Below are 16,081 nucleotides of genomic sequence, written 5' to 3'. Positions count from 1 at the left end.
CTCTAGGTCCATCCATGTTGCTGCAAACGGCATTATTTCGTGATATAGTTTTCTATCTGCAAAAAGTATTTGGGTATCTTGGGCTAAAATGGAATTTGTAATTTTTCCAATTAAAATGAATGTAAAATGTTTTCATTTTATGGCTTTTCACTTAGCAGAAGCATTTTCAAGGACAAATTAAAGTTGTTAAGCAAGATAGGGGTTTAATTATTTGAAGCTTAGAGTTAGATGTTTAAGGGGGATTAGACTTGGCAGAGATGGAGATATTGAGATGTGTCGGTGTATGCTGAATGGATCTGTGCTAAGTGGCAGGGTTGAAATATATTCTGCCCATTGAGAAAGACGAAGACCTGCAAAACAGCGGAAGGCTAATAAGACTATGTATAGTGTTGGGGGGGGAAGGGGTAGAGAGGCCAGTGAAAGGCAGAAAAACCAGGAAAAATCTAGAAAAGGGCAAACAGATAATGACTAAAAGCTGACTTGGAAATTTCATTTGCTCATCCAGCAGCTGGGCTGTGGTTTGTTATCATAAAGGAAGTTCACATGCTTCATTCAGTTCCAGATTTCAGACAAAAAAAAAAACAACTCCATGCTTAAGAGTTAAAACTGATTTTCTAAGCTCAAAAGTAATTTATATCCATTTATTCTCTCTTACCTTACTTTGTAAAGGACAAACCTTAAAACAAACCACAATTTTCTGCCTTGTTTGTAGAGAGAAAAAAACTGGCAAACAATATAGTTTGGGCACTTTTCTAATAGAAAAGGAGCTCAACAAATACTGAAATGTGGGAAATATAAACAACAGCAAACATTAAAATAACGTCTTTTTTAAAAGGTACATAGCGGGACTTCCCTGGTGGTCCAGTGGTTAAGACTTCGCCTTCCAATGCAGGGGGTGCGGGTTTGATCCCTGGTCGGGGAGCTCAGATCCCACATGCCTCGCCGCCAAAAAACCAAAACATAAAACAGAAGCAATATTGTAACAAATTCAATAAAGACTTTAAAAATGGTCCACATCAAAAAAATCTTTAAAAAAATTTTTTAAAAAGGCACATAGCAAAGGTATTAGTCAATCAGAAATTTAGAATCTGAATGTGTAATGTCGAAAGTTTTGAAGAAATACATGAGGAAAATATATTATTCTTTAGTTATTTCCAGTAACTTGAGAAAAGTTAAGTGTCTGGGTTCCAAATCAGCAAGTGCTGATTCTGAACTTCAGTGACTTTTTTCTGATAAAGGATGAAGAAATGTTGAATAATAAAACCCTACAAACCAAATTATATTTTTAATAAGCTTTTTTTCATATTACATCTGATCCCAGTCAAGAGTAAAGAAAAGAGAATATAAGCCAAGAGAAAATAAAGTTATTGAAGCATTTTTTAAGTATTTGATTTTCTGGATAGACTGGCTTTAAACCTTCCCAAGGTCTACGGACTTTGCTTTTTATTTATTTTTTTTAATAAGTTGTAAAAGAAGTTTTTAAAATAAGTTTTCTTAAGAGGAATTTTTCTACATTTTAATGCAACTTTATAAATTCTTTTAAAGGCATTTCCAGCAAATAGAAAGATAAGTCATATTGGAAAATGTGAATCATTCCAGAAATAGAGATTTTAGTTTCCTTTCAAACTTCATTTCCTTTTAATATTCATTCACCTGCAGCCCAAATTCTTCATGTATTTTGCCAGATATTATTTATGAACTACAAACGAGGCAATTACGTCCTCTGCTTTATGAGATCACTTAAACTCAAACAAGACAAAACAAAACACCCTTTTAAGGGTGATGATGGTGATTGCATCCGAGAAGGTCACAGTAGTTACGCTGAGCCCTCCTCTGGAGACACTGGGCAAACATACTCTTTTCTCCTGATTAGGGCAATTTCCACCCCAGAACAGCTTTTTCCACAGCAATAATAAACTAGTTTGGGAAATCCCCAGATACAGGCTCTGAATCTTTGAAAGCCAAACCTCAACAATAAAAACACACACACAAAAATGTAGGTGAGACATGGTGACTCTGGCTCGTTTTCCCTTCAAATCCTTCCCAGTTCTTGAAAGCTTCATCATAGCCTAACCATGCATTGCAGCACCCAAATAAAATAGATTTTTTTAAAGCCTTCTATTTACTAAGTGCTTTTAGTCAGTTTCTCACCTCTCTAACCAACCCCATTCCATTCGCAGTTTATTACATAGAGTATGAACAGTTCTTGGCTTATAGTGAGTATTCCGTAAATGTTGATGATGGCAATTATTAGTGTCATTATCCAGAGACAAAAAACGATGCTCGATATTTAAATCTTAACTACCTTATCGATGATTACTAGAGAAAATCAAGTGTAAGTTGAATTTTTTCAAATTGCTCTCATGCAAGACATGTGTTTATTTTTAAGCTCAAATGTTATGTCTCTCTAGCCTAGCTATATAAAATAGCTTTGCTCTCAAAGTGAATGCCATGGGGAGAAAATGGGCAGGGGACTATTGCAGATTAAAAGAACACAAAGAGACTTAACAACAAAATGCAATGTAACTTGATTGACTCCAGATCCAGAAATAAAAATCTACACAAGACATTTTGGAAACAATTGGGGAATTCGAATATGGGCTGGGTATGAATGATATTATAGAATTATTAGTTTTATTAGGTATTATAATGGTATTGTGGCTATAAAGAAGGCTGTCTCTATTCTTAGAAAATGCAGCCTGAAATATTTAGGAGTAAAGTATTGTGATATCTGCGCAACTTATTTTCAAGTGGCTCAGCAAAAAGTTATATATTTAAATACAGAGAAAACGCAAATGTGACACAATGTTAACAACTGGTGAATCTCAGTGGAAAGTTTATAAGTGTTTATTGTACTATACTTCCAATTTTCTGCAGAGGTAAGATTTTTTTCATAAAAAGTTGGGAATAAAAAATAGCAAAATAAATAGTTTTACTGAAGAAAATACCACACATTTCTTTAAATATTTTACTGTAATAATATACAATTATACATTCTTTTTACTTATTTACACTTCATAAAAGCATACCTACTCAACATAGTTACTCAATCTGAAATTAACTACCTTAAGTACATCATTTAACTTTCAGTGCTGATGCATGAATCTCTTTATCTTAAATATAAATCAGAATAGCTTAACACCAGCTTTAAATTAGAGACAATGAGATGCCAGGTGGATCATGAGTTAATATTTCAATTAAGTTAAAATTTTCAATAATTTCTTCTTTGCTTTTCTTTTTTGTCTAGAACAGTCTGTTTTAAGCTCAAAATAGCATCTTGAAATCCAGGATTTAAGTCTAATACTTTCTTGAAATCTTCCAAAGCATCATCAAAGTATCCTGTACCAGAACCCAAAAAAATGGAAAAGAAAAAACACTGAGTATTTCTATATATTATTCATAGCAAAGTTTGGATGCATATACTTTTGCTTTTATATTTACAAGCTTTCAACCACTCCTACTAAAGGAATATTTTCCTCTTGATAATGATGTAGGGATGTGTGTATCACAGTAACTTTGTGTACCCTTACAGACTAATACACTTAAAATTAGTTACGGGTTTACGTACTGGGATTTAACAGGTACATAGCCTAAATCATCCCAAAATTTCAACAAAACCATGTCACCTATTTTATATAATTACAGTAAAATTAAGAAACAGGAAATTAATATTCTTTTTAACACTTGAATGAGGAACGATCCTAACAGTCCCTTTAGTCCAAGAACCTAAGACCCCTTCACTTTATATTGTCTTGTATGCCTGCAGAGATTTTAACTCAGAAAAGTTTCACAGGGTATCAGCAGCATTACCCTCATTTCGCAGCTGGGGATGCAGAGGCACAAAGTAACGGGAGCACGCTCACCCCGGCGCCCAGGTCCAATTCCCACCCCGGTGCCCCGCTGTGGTCTGTAACACCTACTGAAAGCCTAAAATAAATTCAGGTAGGCTTCCTTTGCTCCAGGCTCTAAACCTAAATTTCACATCACTTTCACACTGGATGATTACTACATTAGTTTTACAACATTTGAGAGCTCTGAATTCACAGCATACAGTCAAGGACAAAAGGGGGGAAAAAATTCTTACCCAGCCTATATAATATCAACCCTCTGTTGTAATATGGAACTTCAAAATTGGGTTGGACTTCTATGGCAGATGTGTAGTCATCCATGGCTTCATAAAAATCCACCCTGAAGTACTTGATTTGCCCCCTGTTGTTATATGCAGTAGCCAAATCCTCAGGGCTGCATTTGCTTTAAACAAAAAGTTCACATTAAAAACACAGTGTTGCCAAATTCCTCTTGCTTCCCCTTTCATTCTCTTTTGGGTGTTGTCAAACTCATAGCCTATAACATGCAGTATCTACACTGAAAAACCAAGCGGAAGAAACAAAGTGCAAGGAAATAAAGCGGTGGAGTCAATTTTTGTTTAATCCTGTTTTCTACATTTGCAAGGTTATATAGCACTACAATGTCAATCTGAAAAGCGCATTCATTTTACTGTGTGTTCAAAGCCCCTGTTCATTGTCAACTTGTTTTTTGAATATAATATGAAAATGTTTATTTTCTAAAGCACATGCCAGTGCGGCAAAGTAGACAGCTCAGAATTGAATGAAGCAAGGAGGGAAAGCCAGCCCAAAGTTCAAGTGTGCTACAGACGTGTCATAAAGTGAATCAGTTTTATCCTCAAATTTTTAAATGATCTCAAAACGTTGAGATTTTAAATCATTTTCCACCAGTAAAGAAACAGAGGTTAACTCTAAGTGAAAAATCAACATGCTGATCCCTAGAGAGTGCTCTCTGGGGACAGAATCGCCCTCCCTCCAGCCTCAGCAGGCATCCTTCCCAAGGCCAGACTGGCTTCCTGCTAGTGGGACATCACAGCTCTGGTCCACACTGGGGGTCCTGTGTGCAGAAACAGCACTGCATCTGAGGGCTCCAGAGGTGGTCCAAGGAGCTTTTTTTTTTTTTTTTTAACATCTTTATTGGAGTATAATTGCTTTACAATGGTGTGTTAGTTTCTGCTTTATCACAAAGTGAATCAGTTATAGTTAGTTTCTGCTTTATAACAAAGTGAATCAGTTATACATATACATATGTCCCCATATCTCTTACATCTCCCTCCCACCCTCCCTGTCCCACCCCTCTAGGGGGTCACAGAGCACCGAGCTGATCTCCCTGTGCTATGCGGCTGCTTCGCACCAGCTAGCTATTTTACGTTTGGTAGTGTATACACGTCCATGCCACTCTCTCAGCTTTGAGTGAGCGGACTCCTATGAGTGGTTAGACATCCAGGCAGCTCTGACAAGCCACCAGCTCAACAGGACACACACACACACACACACACACACACACACACACACACCAGCCTCTGCTGGACAAATCATCTACACAGAGAATATCAGTGGGCTCTGCTCCATGTCAGAGATGATTCTGTTTTCCTTTCTTTTTTTCAAAGAGGATTCTCAAATTTGAACCAAACAGGGAAGATGCAGGCTAAACTCAGCTGTCATTCTTTGTTATACTCCACAGTTCAAAGTCTAGTTCTCAGAAAATATTTGTGACTGCAGTCAGTGTTATTAAAAGTTACTTCTCTTAACATCTTGATCCTTGAGATCTCAGACAGGGACTGTAATTACTGCTGTCAGGAGGGGTACTCACAGCCTAGGGGTCTCCTTCAAGTTTAAGTTTCCTAACAATGGAAAGGAATCACTGCAGCTTTAGAAAATGTCTGTTTCTGTGAGCTAGGACTGAGAGAGACTAGGTACATGGACACTTCTAGATGCCACTAGCACCATCGTTAAATCCTAGTGAACAAGAAGGGACACTCCGTTTATCTCTCTCTGTTATGATATAGCTGAACTACTGCCCAGTAAAGAGTATTAAGGAAAATGCAGCCTCAGGACTCGGTAAGGCTTTAGTCGTTAAATTTCTAAGCTTCAAAACTTTGTTACAAATGTCTTATTATCAGAGGATCATCAAATGTTTGATTTAGAATTAGATCTCATTACAACAAATTCTAAAAGCCTATTCTCCATATGGAAATCATTTCATATTTTAAAGACATGGGCTAATTAAAGCTGAATTTTTTTAATATTGAGAATTTTTTAATGATAGTGTTTACTTGGATGGAATATAACCAAGTCACCTAATCCAAAAGTAGATTTTTTTTTTCTTTGCACTTGCTAACTTTAGCAAAGAAAAAAAAATATTTGGAAATTAGGTTTATGGCTAAGGCTGCACTTTTGGATATTAAAAGAAAACGTTATAAACCATTCAGAGTGGCAGGCATACAAAGACTGTGAATACTGTTTCAAAATGATTCCCTGACCCATTGTTTTAAAAATAAACGAACCCTAAAAGATGTATGTAAGGAAGAAAGTTGAAATGACAGAATTCAGTTTAACCATGAGTTTCTAGAAGGATTTCAGAACTATAAGGAAATTAGAAGGTTCTTGCAGGCATGGTGGGCAACCTTCTGCTAAACCTCCACAGATTTTCTTTCCTATGCTGGTAAGGGGCAGAAATTACATCTGCCACACAACAAATTTGTGCTCTCAGGCTGAGATGAAAAAAGGAGGAGGAGTAACAAGACTAGAGGCATCAATATGCCTGTTGCTGATGAATCCTTTTTGAAACCTACTAGATAAGTCTAAAAAATATAACAAACTAGTGAATATAACAAACAAGAAGCAGACTCACAGATATAGAGAACAAACTAGTGGTTACCAGTGGGTAAGGGGGGAGGGGCAATACAGGGGTGGGAGATTAAGAGGTACAAAATATTAGGTATAAAATAAGCTACAAGGATATATTGTACAACACGGGGTATATAACCAATATTTTATAATAGCTATAAATGGAGTATAACCTTTGAAAATTGTGAATCACTATATTGTATACCTGTAACATATAATATTATACAGCAACTATACTTCAATGAAAAATTTAAAAATAAAAAAAAATTTAACCTACTAGATAAGTCTATGCTTAGAGCTTGAAACAAGAATAGAAAACTACATTTTCTATGTTTACTAACTTTGGGGGGGGGGGGTACCATCTTATTGCTTGTCCCAAAACTTCTATTAACTATTATTCTGGTGTATTACTGACATAAGAAAGCCACTAAATGTTTCTGATTTAATTCCATGTGAGTTTAACAAACAGGAGAAGAATCATAAGCCTCATACAAATAAGACAAGCTGGCATCCTGTCAAGAAAAATCAAATCCTTGAGGGGAGAGGAGGGTGATAGTGCAGACAACTCAAAACTGTCAAAAAACCCTGCTCATTCAGCTGTCCTTTCTTTTCTCATCCTGGACCACTCAACACAATCAACAAGAACAACAAAGGCAAAACCTGGAGTACAACAAATGCTACACACTCAAGCATAAATCCAAGATGCTTTGAGAGAGTAGGTATTAGCAGGTGAAGTTGAGACAGGCTGGGACCTGGGACCCTTTGCTGCAGTGCTTGCACCTGGACAAACATCTCCTTGAGCAACAAAATACAAAGAAACTATATGGGACTAAAAAGTTGGCGCAAATTATGGACAAGATACAACAAGACCAAAAACAAAAACAAAATCAAACCCCAACTGCCATTTCTGAAGAGCCGGGAGCAAAAACAGGGTGTCGGGAGCAAAAGCAGGGTACCGCACATGCCCCGTGCACTCCACACCACCAAAGGGGTGGGCAAAACACCTAAGCCGCCCCTCCGGCCAGCCGGACCCCTGGACACACCCCCTCCCCTCACCCCATATAAGGAACCAGCTCGCCCCTCCTCCAGGAGCAAGGGAATCTGTTACTTGTGTTTACTCCCTCCTGCTGCAGCAGGGGCCCCAAGAAAGCCTTGCCTGAATTTCTTGTCTAGTCTCATCAGTTTCTATTGATTGGGGAAGGCCAAGAACCCTAGTCGGTATCAAGGTTGCTAACATGACAAAAAGAAAGACATTACATGTTCTCTGACAAAAGGACACAACACCACCTACAATAGTGTTCTCACCATAATTCTGGATCTGAATTGGATCAAACCTCAAGATTTAACTACCAACTCACAAGAAATGTAGGAGACAGAGGACCATATTAAATGACATCGGGGGATGAATTCAGCAAATCCAAAATACGGGAAACTCTCAGGACACATGACCCGGTTTCCTCACCAAATAAACTACAAAGCAAAAAAATGAAGGGGAGCCTTAAAGGCTAAAAGACTTGATGTGCATCCCGACTTTAACCAACTGCTAAAAACCAACCAAACAAGCAAACAAAACAAAACAACCTTTATTGAGCAACCAGGAAAATTCCAAAACTTGACATTAGGAATTATGTGCTAATGATATTGTGGTTACGCCTTTTTAAATCCTTAATATCTAGAAATGCACTCTGAAACATCCATGGATGAATAATATGATGCCCTGGATGAACTGATAATGCTTAAGCCCTGTGATGGTTACCTGGAGGTTCATTACACCATTTCCATATATTTACATTTCTTTTCACAAGTGAAAAACAAAACACCTGCTGAGATGTCGTGGAGCTGCGGTACTGTGTGCTAGCGTGGCCCCCACGGCACCTCGCCCTCACCAGGTCTCGCTCTAAGACTCTGGATCAGAGTAACATGGAACGGGGACACTCGAGGTGAAAGGCAGCCGGCGCCCCGGTGTCCGGACACCCTCATGGGTGTCCCAGAGGAACGCGCAGAGGACTGCGTTCTAGGATGCTCCCTCACTGCCTTTCTGGAAAGACAAACGTCTGCCCGCTGCGCGGGTGAGCTCGGGTGGCCGAGAAACCAGACTAGACGGGCCCTGCCGCCCACCTTGCAGAGGTCCCGCTGTGCCCACTTCTCGCGATACTTACCTCCCGGGCGCCTCTCCCTCGGAGGCCGCACAGGCGTACTGGCGAACGTAAGCGGAGTACAGCGCTTCGGCCTCCGCGTACTCGCCCTTCTGGAAATGAGCTTGGGCAAGCGCTAGGGTCGCGAGGTTTTCTTGCCCTTGCTGCCCTTCCATAGCGGTCGGAGGCCTAGCTTTCCGTGTAGAATTGGGGTTGATCTCTGAGCGATTAGAGGCGGCACGACAAAGGTACTTCCGCACCCCGGAATTTAACTTGACGGCAAAAACCTGGGCTCTAGCAAAGGGGGAATTTTGTGCCTTCCGAGGACCCGTCGTCTCGCGGGATTAATGACGCTGCTGGTGGACAGCGCAGGTGCTTCAGGAAAGCCTAGGCAGACAGACCGCTGTGAACTGCAGTTCTCTTGTTACTGCTGGTCTCGCCTGCCTCGTCTCCAGAAAAGCAGTAGATCGATAGTCCCAAACTGGTTTCTAAGTCCGTGGTTACATGTTGCAAGGAGTTTGCCCTTTGTTAACTGTGAATGGCGGGGGCAGGGGGGCGGTGCCGGAAGCGGAAAAGATGTAGGTTTGTTTTATGAATGGCTAAATGACCCACGGATTTATTGTAGCACTTTTCCAATTCCTGCGTCCACCTGCTAGAGATTGTTCTAAGTAGGCTGTGGTTACACTGAGACATTTTATGTCGAAATCCCATGAGATTAGTTGTCCCATGGACGTGAGTCCAGTTTCAAACACTACCATTTATTAACTCCAAGGCTCTAGACTGCAAACTTCTCAACCTTTTTGAACCTCTAGAATAGTGTAAGGGTTAGTAGAATAGTATTTTGTGTTAATAGCCTGTGGTCGAGGACGTCCGTTTACATTCCCTGGCCCTTTATGCCAAAGGGAAGCCCATGTAGTAATGTATTAAGTACAATATGTTTAATCCAAGTAAAAATTACGTAAAATGAACAGTCCTGAGAGAACAATTCCATTTAACATAGCATTAAAAAGAATAAAATACTTAGAAATTAACCAAGGAGATGAAAGACTTGGTTAGATGAAAACTACAAAACATTGATGAAAGAAATTAAAGCCATAAATAGACAAACCATGTTCATACTAAAGCAGTCTACAGATTCAATGGAATCCCTATCAAAATCCCAATGATGTTTTTACAGAAATATAAAACTCCATCCTAAAAATCATAAGAAATTTCAAGGGATTCCAAATAGCCAAAACAATCTTGAAAAAGAACAAAGTTGGAGGACTTACACATCCTGATTTCAAAACTTAGTAAAGCACAGTAATCAAAACAGTGTGGTATTGGCATAAAGACAGTCTTTTCCATAAATAGTGGTGGGAAAACTGGATATCCACATGCAAAAGAACGAAGTGGGACCTAAATACCATATTAGAAAATTCACTCAAAATGGATTAAAGACCTAAACTAGAGCTAAACTAAGAGCTAAAGATTAAAAATTCTTAGAAGAAAACATAAAGCAAAAGCTTCATGACATTGGATTTGGCAATGATTTCTTGGCTATGACACCAAAGAGACAGGCGACAAAAAAAAAAAAAAATAAACTGGACTTTATGAAAAGTAAAAACTTTTGTGCATTAAAAGACTATCAACAAAGTAAATAACCCAGAGAGTAAGAGAAAATATCTGCAAATCATGTATCTGATGAGGGTGGGAAATGCAAAGATGGAGGTTCTGTGGAGCAGGTTTGGGCTGGTGTGTCCAACTACTCGCAGAACCAAGGGATCTGACATGGCGTCTCCATCACACTTGGGAAGCTCTGGTCTACAGGACACGGAGGGCCCTGCCCCGTGACTGAGGTGCTGGGCCCAGGCTCAGTTGCTGTCCGTCTCCGACTCTCTTGCCCGTCTTCCACGCAGTCCACCTGCACTCGGTGCTTTGCCTGCAGGGTGGCATCATCAAGACTTCCCTCAGCCAGCTCAGCCAGCAATACAACTATAAGATGATCTGCTGAAAGCGTCATGCTCGCCTTTAACCCCACACCGTCATCTGCCTCAAGAAGTGTGGCCACAACAACAGCCTGTGCCCTGAGGAGAAAGTCAAATAAGACTCCTCCACGAGTTCCTCCTTCCTCTGCAGGCCAGCCCTCTGTCTGAGCCCCATGGCTAGGGGGCTTCACTAAGGTTTCCCTGTCATTGACTGGGATAGTAAAAATAAATAATAAATAAATAAATTTTAAAAATACGTGTATATACACACATACGCTATACATATATATTTCCAGAATATATAGAGAACTTCTAAAACTCAACTTTTCCAGAGTGGGTGTACTACTCTGCATTTCCCCCAGCAATGTATGAGGGTTTCAATTACTCCGTATCTTCACCAACATTTGTCAGTTTCAGTTCTAGCTATTATAGTGGGTGAGTAGAGGTTTCTCATTTTTCTCTAAATTCCTCTATGTTTTACTAACTAGAAATTTAAACTGTGCCAAGTAAGAAATGAGTAAATAAAATAGAAACTCTAATGTCTACTTTTTCTTTTAATTTTTGAGAAATCTCTTAAAAACAAAGAGCTCTTATTATGAAGAAAACTTACAGAACAGCAATTTCTTCAGTTTCACCTCTTTTTTTTTTTTTTTCCTGGCCACACAGCAGGGCTTGTGGATTTTAGTTCCCCTACCAGGGATCAAACCTGCACCCTTGGCAGTGAAAGTGTGGAGTCCTAACCACTGGACCACCAGGGAATTCCCATTTCACCTCATTTTTTTCTTCTCCTAAATTCAACTAAAATATAAATTAATGCCTTTTATTTTAAAAAAGGTTATTAAGACTATTTTTACTTTCTCATCTATTATGTACTTTTGAAATTTTCTCACATGAACATATGTTAGTTTTATACTCAAAAACCAGTAAGTGGGACTTCCCTGGTGGCACAGTGGTTAAGAATCCGCCTGCCAATGCAGGGGACACGGGTTCCAGCCCTGGTCCAGGAAGATCCCACATGCTGCGGAGCAACTAAGCCCATGCGCCACAACTACTGAGCCTGTGCTCTAGAGCCTGTGAGCCACAACTACTGAGCCCACGTACCACAACTACTGAAGCCTGCACGCCTAGAGCCCGTGCTCCACAACAAGAGAAGCCAGTGCAATGAGAAGCCCGTGCACCACAACGAAGAGCAGCCCCCGCTCGCCGCAACTAGAGAAAGCCCGCGCGCAGCAACGAAGGCCCAATGCAGCCAATAAATAAATAAATAAATTTATTTATTAAAAAAAAAAGCGTTAATTTCTTTTAAAAAATGAACTGAGAAAATGATAATAGGCAGTAGGGGGCAACATAATATTGCTATTTTCATTTTAGAAACTCCGTAGCAATATTTTGGAGCTATAACATCATCAAATTAGGTACTCTTGATTTTCCATTAAAAATCTGGGAACAATGTTTCCCCCATTTCTAAATGTGAACTCTGTATGATCTTTAAGGAGTAATTCACTGCAACCTCCAGTCATCAGACATTTGCCTAGTATCTTTAATAAGTTGTTGTTGTTTTCCTATAGGTAGCAAAAGTGATATTGTACAACTACTGTACCTCCCGTCCCTATCTCCCCTTATCCACTCTGGAGCCCAATACCCTTCGACCCAACCCCCATCAAAATATTTAAATCAAAACAAGACAAATACCATGTTAGCATGAGTTATAGATAAAGAAAACAGGATAAATACAATTTTTACCTCAACATTTATTATTTTTATGTTTTTTCACTAATGCCACATAAAACCTAAGATCTCAGCTCTTAGAATACAAAAAGATAATTTCAAAGTGTATGTTAGCAAAAACATGTATGTAATATATATATATATAATACATATATAAAATAAAATTAGCATTTGTGCATGACAGCAGGTCAACGATGCTACGCTGCTTGTTAGCACACTGCTTATTTGTATAGCTTTATCAATCAGTTCAATCATCTCAATAGTTCGGCCTACCATGCTACTTTGAAACTTAACATAATTCAGGCCAAATTTTATGATAAAGAAAAGCATTACTTAAAGGGAGTCAGCTCATGTTTATTACAAGAAGAGAACAACATTGATTATAATGTCTTCAATATACTGCCTCATTCTGTCTATCCAAATTCTCTCCAAGTATTTGTTATATATAGACAATTTTGCTTCTCACTGCCCCTTTAATCAGGGGAGAATTTGTTGGTGTTGTTATCCTGAAATTTCCTTCATGTTGAATAAAACCAATTTTCAAGCAGGACAAAGGTCTGTCCCCAAGACATCACAGCAGATCCCTAAAACATTCACAGATATAAATCCCAAATAGTCATAAGCTTTTACAGTAGTTGGAAAGATATGTCTGTGTGTGTACATATATATATATATATATATATATGTATATGCATGTGGGTATATGTATGTGTATAAGTATATATACATACATACACACATATACATATGTGATAATCTAGGTCTACAAGGTATGAGAGGTTGTTTTTAGAGATTTTGGTTTCTTGATTAAACTGAACAAGAAGTAGTGACAACAACTCGGGATCTATCTGAAATAATTAGTTGGAGGAAATATTCTAGCGCTCAGGTAGCAAGGAATTAGTGGCAAATGAGAAGGCTCCAAAAGAGAGTTCCCATAAGATATGTTAGGAAAAGTCTGAGGAGTCAACAGCTGATTTTGGAATTGAAGCAAATGGGAGTGTAATCAACAAGTAACAGTAAGGGCTAGAGAATGACAATCTAACTTTTGAGTTCTCAGCCGATTTCTGGGATGAGAAAGGGAAAGAAGAGATATTCAGGCATTAGACCATGGACCAAGAATCACAACTCTGAACGTGCAGTCCTGCAGGAATTCCTAAACCTACATCCCTGAAAACTTCTCTCTCATTGATGAAGCAGAGAATAGTTTCATTCCTGAAAAGAGAAAGTCTTGTGGGAAGATGTAATTAAGTTCAACAGGAGATATATTCCCTAGGGCTGATATCTTAGTTAGGATGTTGTTTTCTGATTTGGGGGAATACTGCATTCTGTTATAGACAAAAACAAATGAGATAGATGAAATTCACTGTCTTAAACTTAGATAAGTTAGAAACTTATGAGACATGTTAGACAAAGTAAATAGAGCATATATGTGTGACTACACCTAATATTGACAAGGCACTAAAAATACAAAAGGCAACCAAGGCACTAAATATTCACGGCACACTAGGTATGCATAAGACTTATCAAGTGCTCAATATGTGGGAGGTCTTAATTCAATTACCCACTGATGACACTTATTCTGGTCTGTCCTCTGCCCAGGAAATACAACTGAATCCACAACTGCTCAGCAGGCTCATTGGCACCTACAGCTATGACCAGGTAAAACTGCCTTTTCTATTGAGCAAATGTGCCTCACTGGCCTTGGGCACACTCCATTCGATCGGGTCCCCTGGCTCAAATCTCAGCTCTGGTCCTCTTCCTAGCCACACTATCAAGGGGAAGGTGATGAGGCAGAGTAAGAGTCAGGACATAAGAACAGTATATAACTCAGGAATCAGGAACTGTACTCTCTCTACCTGACTGGCATCCTATACTAATAGTATTAATCTATCCCATCACTTTCTCCTTGTTCTTCACTGTATATTTCAAGTTGATTCAATAAACCATGTGATTTGAGCTTGTAACCCCTTTCTGTTCCATGACCTCTGGAATGGCTTGCTTGGTAGTGTATTTGGAGGCTACCATTGTATCAAGGTAACTTCCCACAAGGCACGTGAACACAGTCAGAGACTTCGAAGATTTCTGGTCTTCTCATTTTATTTAGGCACAGGAGCTTGCTATCTATAATGAACTCATTTAAGCTCTAAACCTCTTCTCATAGCTCACTATTCTCCATCTGCATCAGGCTTAACTTGGCTCTAAAGGACCAGAAACATATCACATTGAGAGAGTTAACTAACCTAAGTATTGAAGCTGCAATAACAACCTTGCATATTTCTCTTTGTTGCCTCTGCTAAATATCAGCCAAACTTCACCAAATAATCTTGACGGAATAGTGCTTAAGTCTGGCCTGAAACCATAAAATGAGAGGAAGTAAGATCGTGAGAAATGGAGAACATTATTAGCTACATAAAACAGGTAAGAAATTACCCATTACTGATTACAATTTTTCTTTTTTAAATTAATGACAGTAAGTCAAAACAGATGCATATTGAGAATCACTCCCCACAACCCAAGAGTTGTTTAAAGAAAGGATCCAGCTTGGTGACAATGTTTCAAGTAAAACTACAGCTACAAACTAGATGTTTTTGTATAAATGTATATCATTATATAGAGCTAAGTGTTCGGCACAATAATATGAAGAGTAAAGTGCCAAATGTCATCTCTTAGATGAAACTAAAAGGGTAGATTAAAAAGGAAAAGCTATATAAAAATTAAGCTATTAGAAACAATTCAAATTGTAAAAAACAATGTCTTAAAATGCCTTCACTTCTGAAAATAAAATAGAGAAGACTTTCAATGCTTATTTAATTAAACACAGCTAGAGACAGTACTCATTTTGGTATTTCAACTGTTTAACCTCTGTCTAATACAGGTTATGTCAGTTCCCTAAATTCAACTTTGCCCCATTCCCATGTTTCCCCCATCCCTCCCTGCTAGTAACCGTGACACTGTGAGAAAAATTTTCTTATTTGGAATATTTCCATAGTATCATATAACCAACCACAAGATAGATAAATAGACAGATAGATAGATAAATAAGACAGACAGGCAGACAATATGGTCCATTGCCATACATTTATATGACAATCAGCATCATTATTTCATGGTTGTATTTTTACACAAAATTTTATATATGTATATATTATGTATTTTATATATATATAGAAAATTTTTATAAAAATACAACTGAAATAATGATGCTTATTTACATAAAGTCAACATTGTTATATAAACATTCCTATTATAGGCAGCTTGTCATTTCTTCATCCCACTGCACTATGGCATAAGGGACAGAAGTTATAGTTACTTATTTCCTGAGCCTGGACACAGTGCTTGCACACGTTGCACGTCCAGAATTGATATTCAGTGACCGGGTTTCCTGTGGCAACACATGTCGGCAGCTTCCCTTCCCCTCTGTAAAATAAGAGGGGACAATTATACTTTGAAACTCCTAATTCCTTAAAACTTCATTACACTACAAAAAGTGAAGAATGAAAAGCATTTCAAGATAAGTTTCAAATAAAAAACTTTTCTTACAATGAGAAAATCAAGT

The 16,081-nt window shown here is 38.4% G+C and overlaps 2 protein-coding genes and 1 long non-coding RNA gene across 5 annotated transcripts in view; 1 reads left to right on the top strand and 2 right to left on the bottom strand.

Moving 5' to 3' along the window:
• Window positions 1–2,954: 2,954 nt before the first annotated feature.
• Window positions 2,955–9,354, bottom strand: TTC32 (tetratricopeptide repeat domain 32). Its single transcript, XM_059942157.1, has 3 exons — window positions 8,855–9,354; window positions 4,085–4,251; window positions 2,955–3,339 (listed from the first exon to the last, which is right to left on the bottom strand). Exons 1-3 carry the CDS (start codon window positions 9,004–9,006, stop codon window positions 3,212–3,214), a joined length of 447 nt encoding a protein of 148 aa, XP_059798140.1. The 5' UTR covers window positions 9,007–9,354; the 3' UTR covers window positions 2,955–3,211.
• Window positions 8,886–16,081, top strand: part of LOC132376542 (uncharacterized) — a 34,879-nt gene continuing 27,683 nt past the window's right edge. The window contains exons 1-3 of the long non-coding RNA XR_009506347.1: window positions 8,886–9,078; window positions 14,125–14,184; window positions 14,830–14,943. This is a non-coding gene — a long non-coding RNA (uncharacterized LOC132376542). The remainder of the gene's footprint in view (window positions 9,079–14,124; window positions 14,185–14,829; window positions 14,944–16,081) is intronic.
• WDR35 (WD repeat domain 35) overlaps window positions 12,197–16,081 on the bottom strand; it is a 69,558-nt gene continuing 65,673 nt past the window's right edge. For all 3 annotated transcript variants that reach the window (XM_059942153.1, XM_059942154.1, XM_059942156.1), the window contains one exon: window positions 12,197–15,942. In XM_059942153.1, coding sequence (XP_059798136.1) covers window positions 15,792–15,942 — 151 coding nt within the window. In that variant the 3' untranslated portion in view covers window positions 12,197–15,791. The remainder of the gene's footprint in view (window positions 15,943–16,081) is intronic.

The sequence above is a fragment of the Balaenoptera ricei genome, chromosome 13 (assembly GCF_028023285.1).
Source record: "Balaenoptera ricei isolate mBalRic1 chromosome 13, mBalRic1.hap2, whole genome shotgun sequence".
Classification (NCBI taxonomy): domain Eukaryota; kingdom Metazoa; phylum Chordata; class Mammalia; order Artiodactyla; family Balaenopteridae; genus Balaenoptera; species Balaenoptera ricei.
The sequence above is the reverse complement of the archived record's forward strand: the minus strand, read 5'-3'. Positions and strand labels throughout refer to the sequence as shown.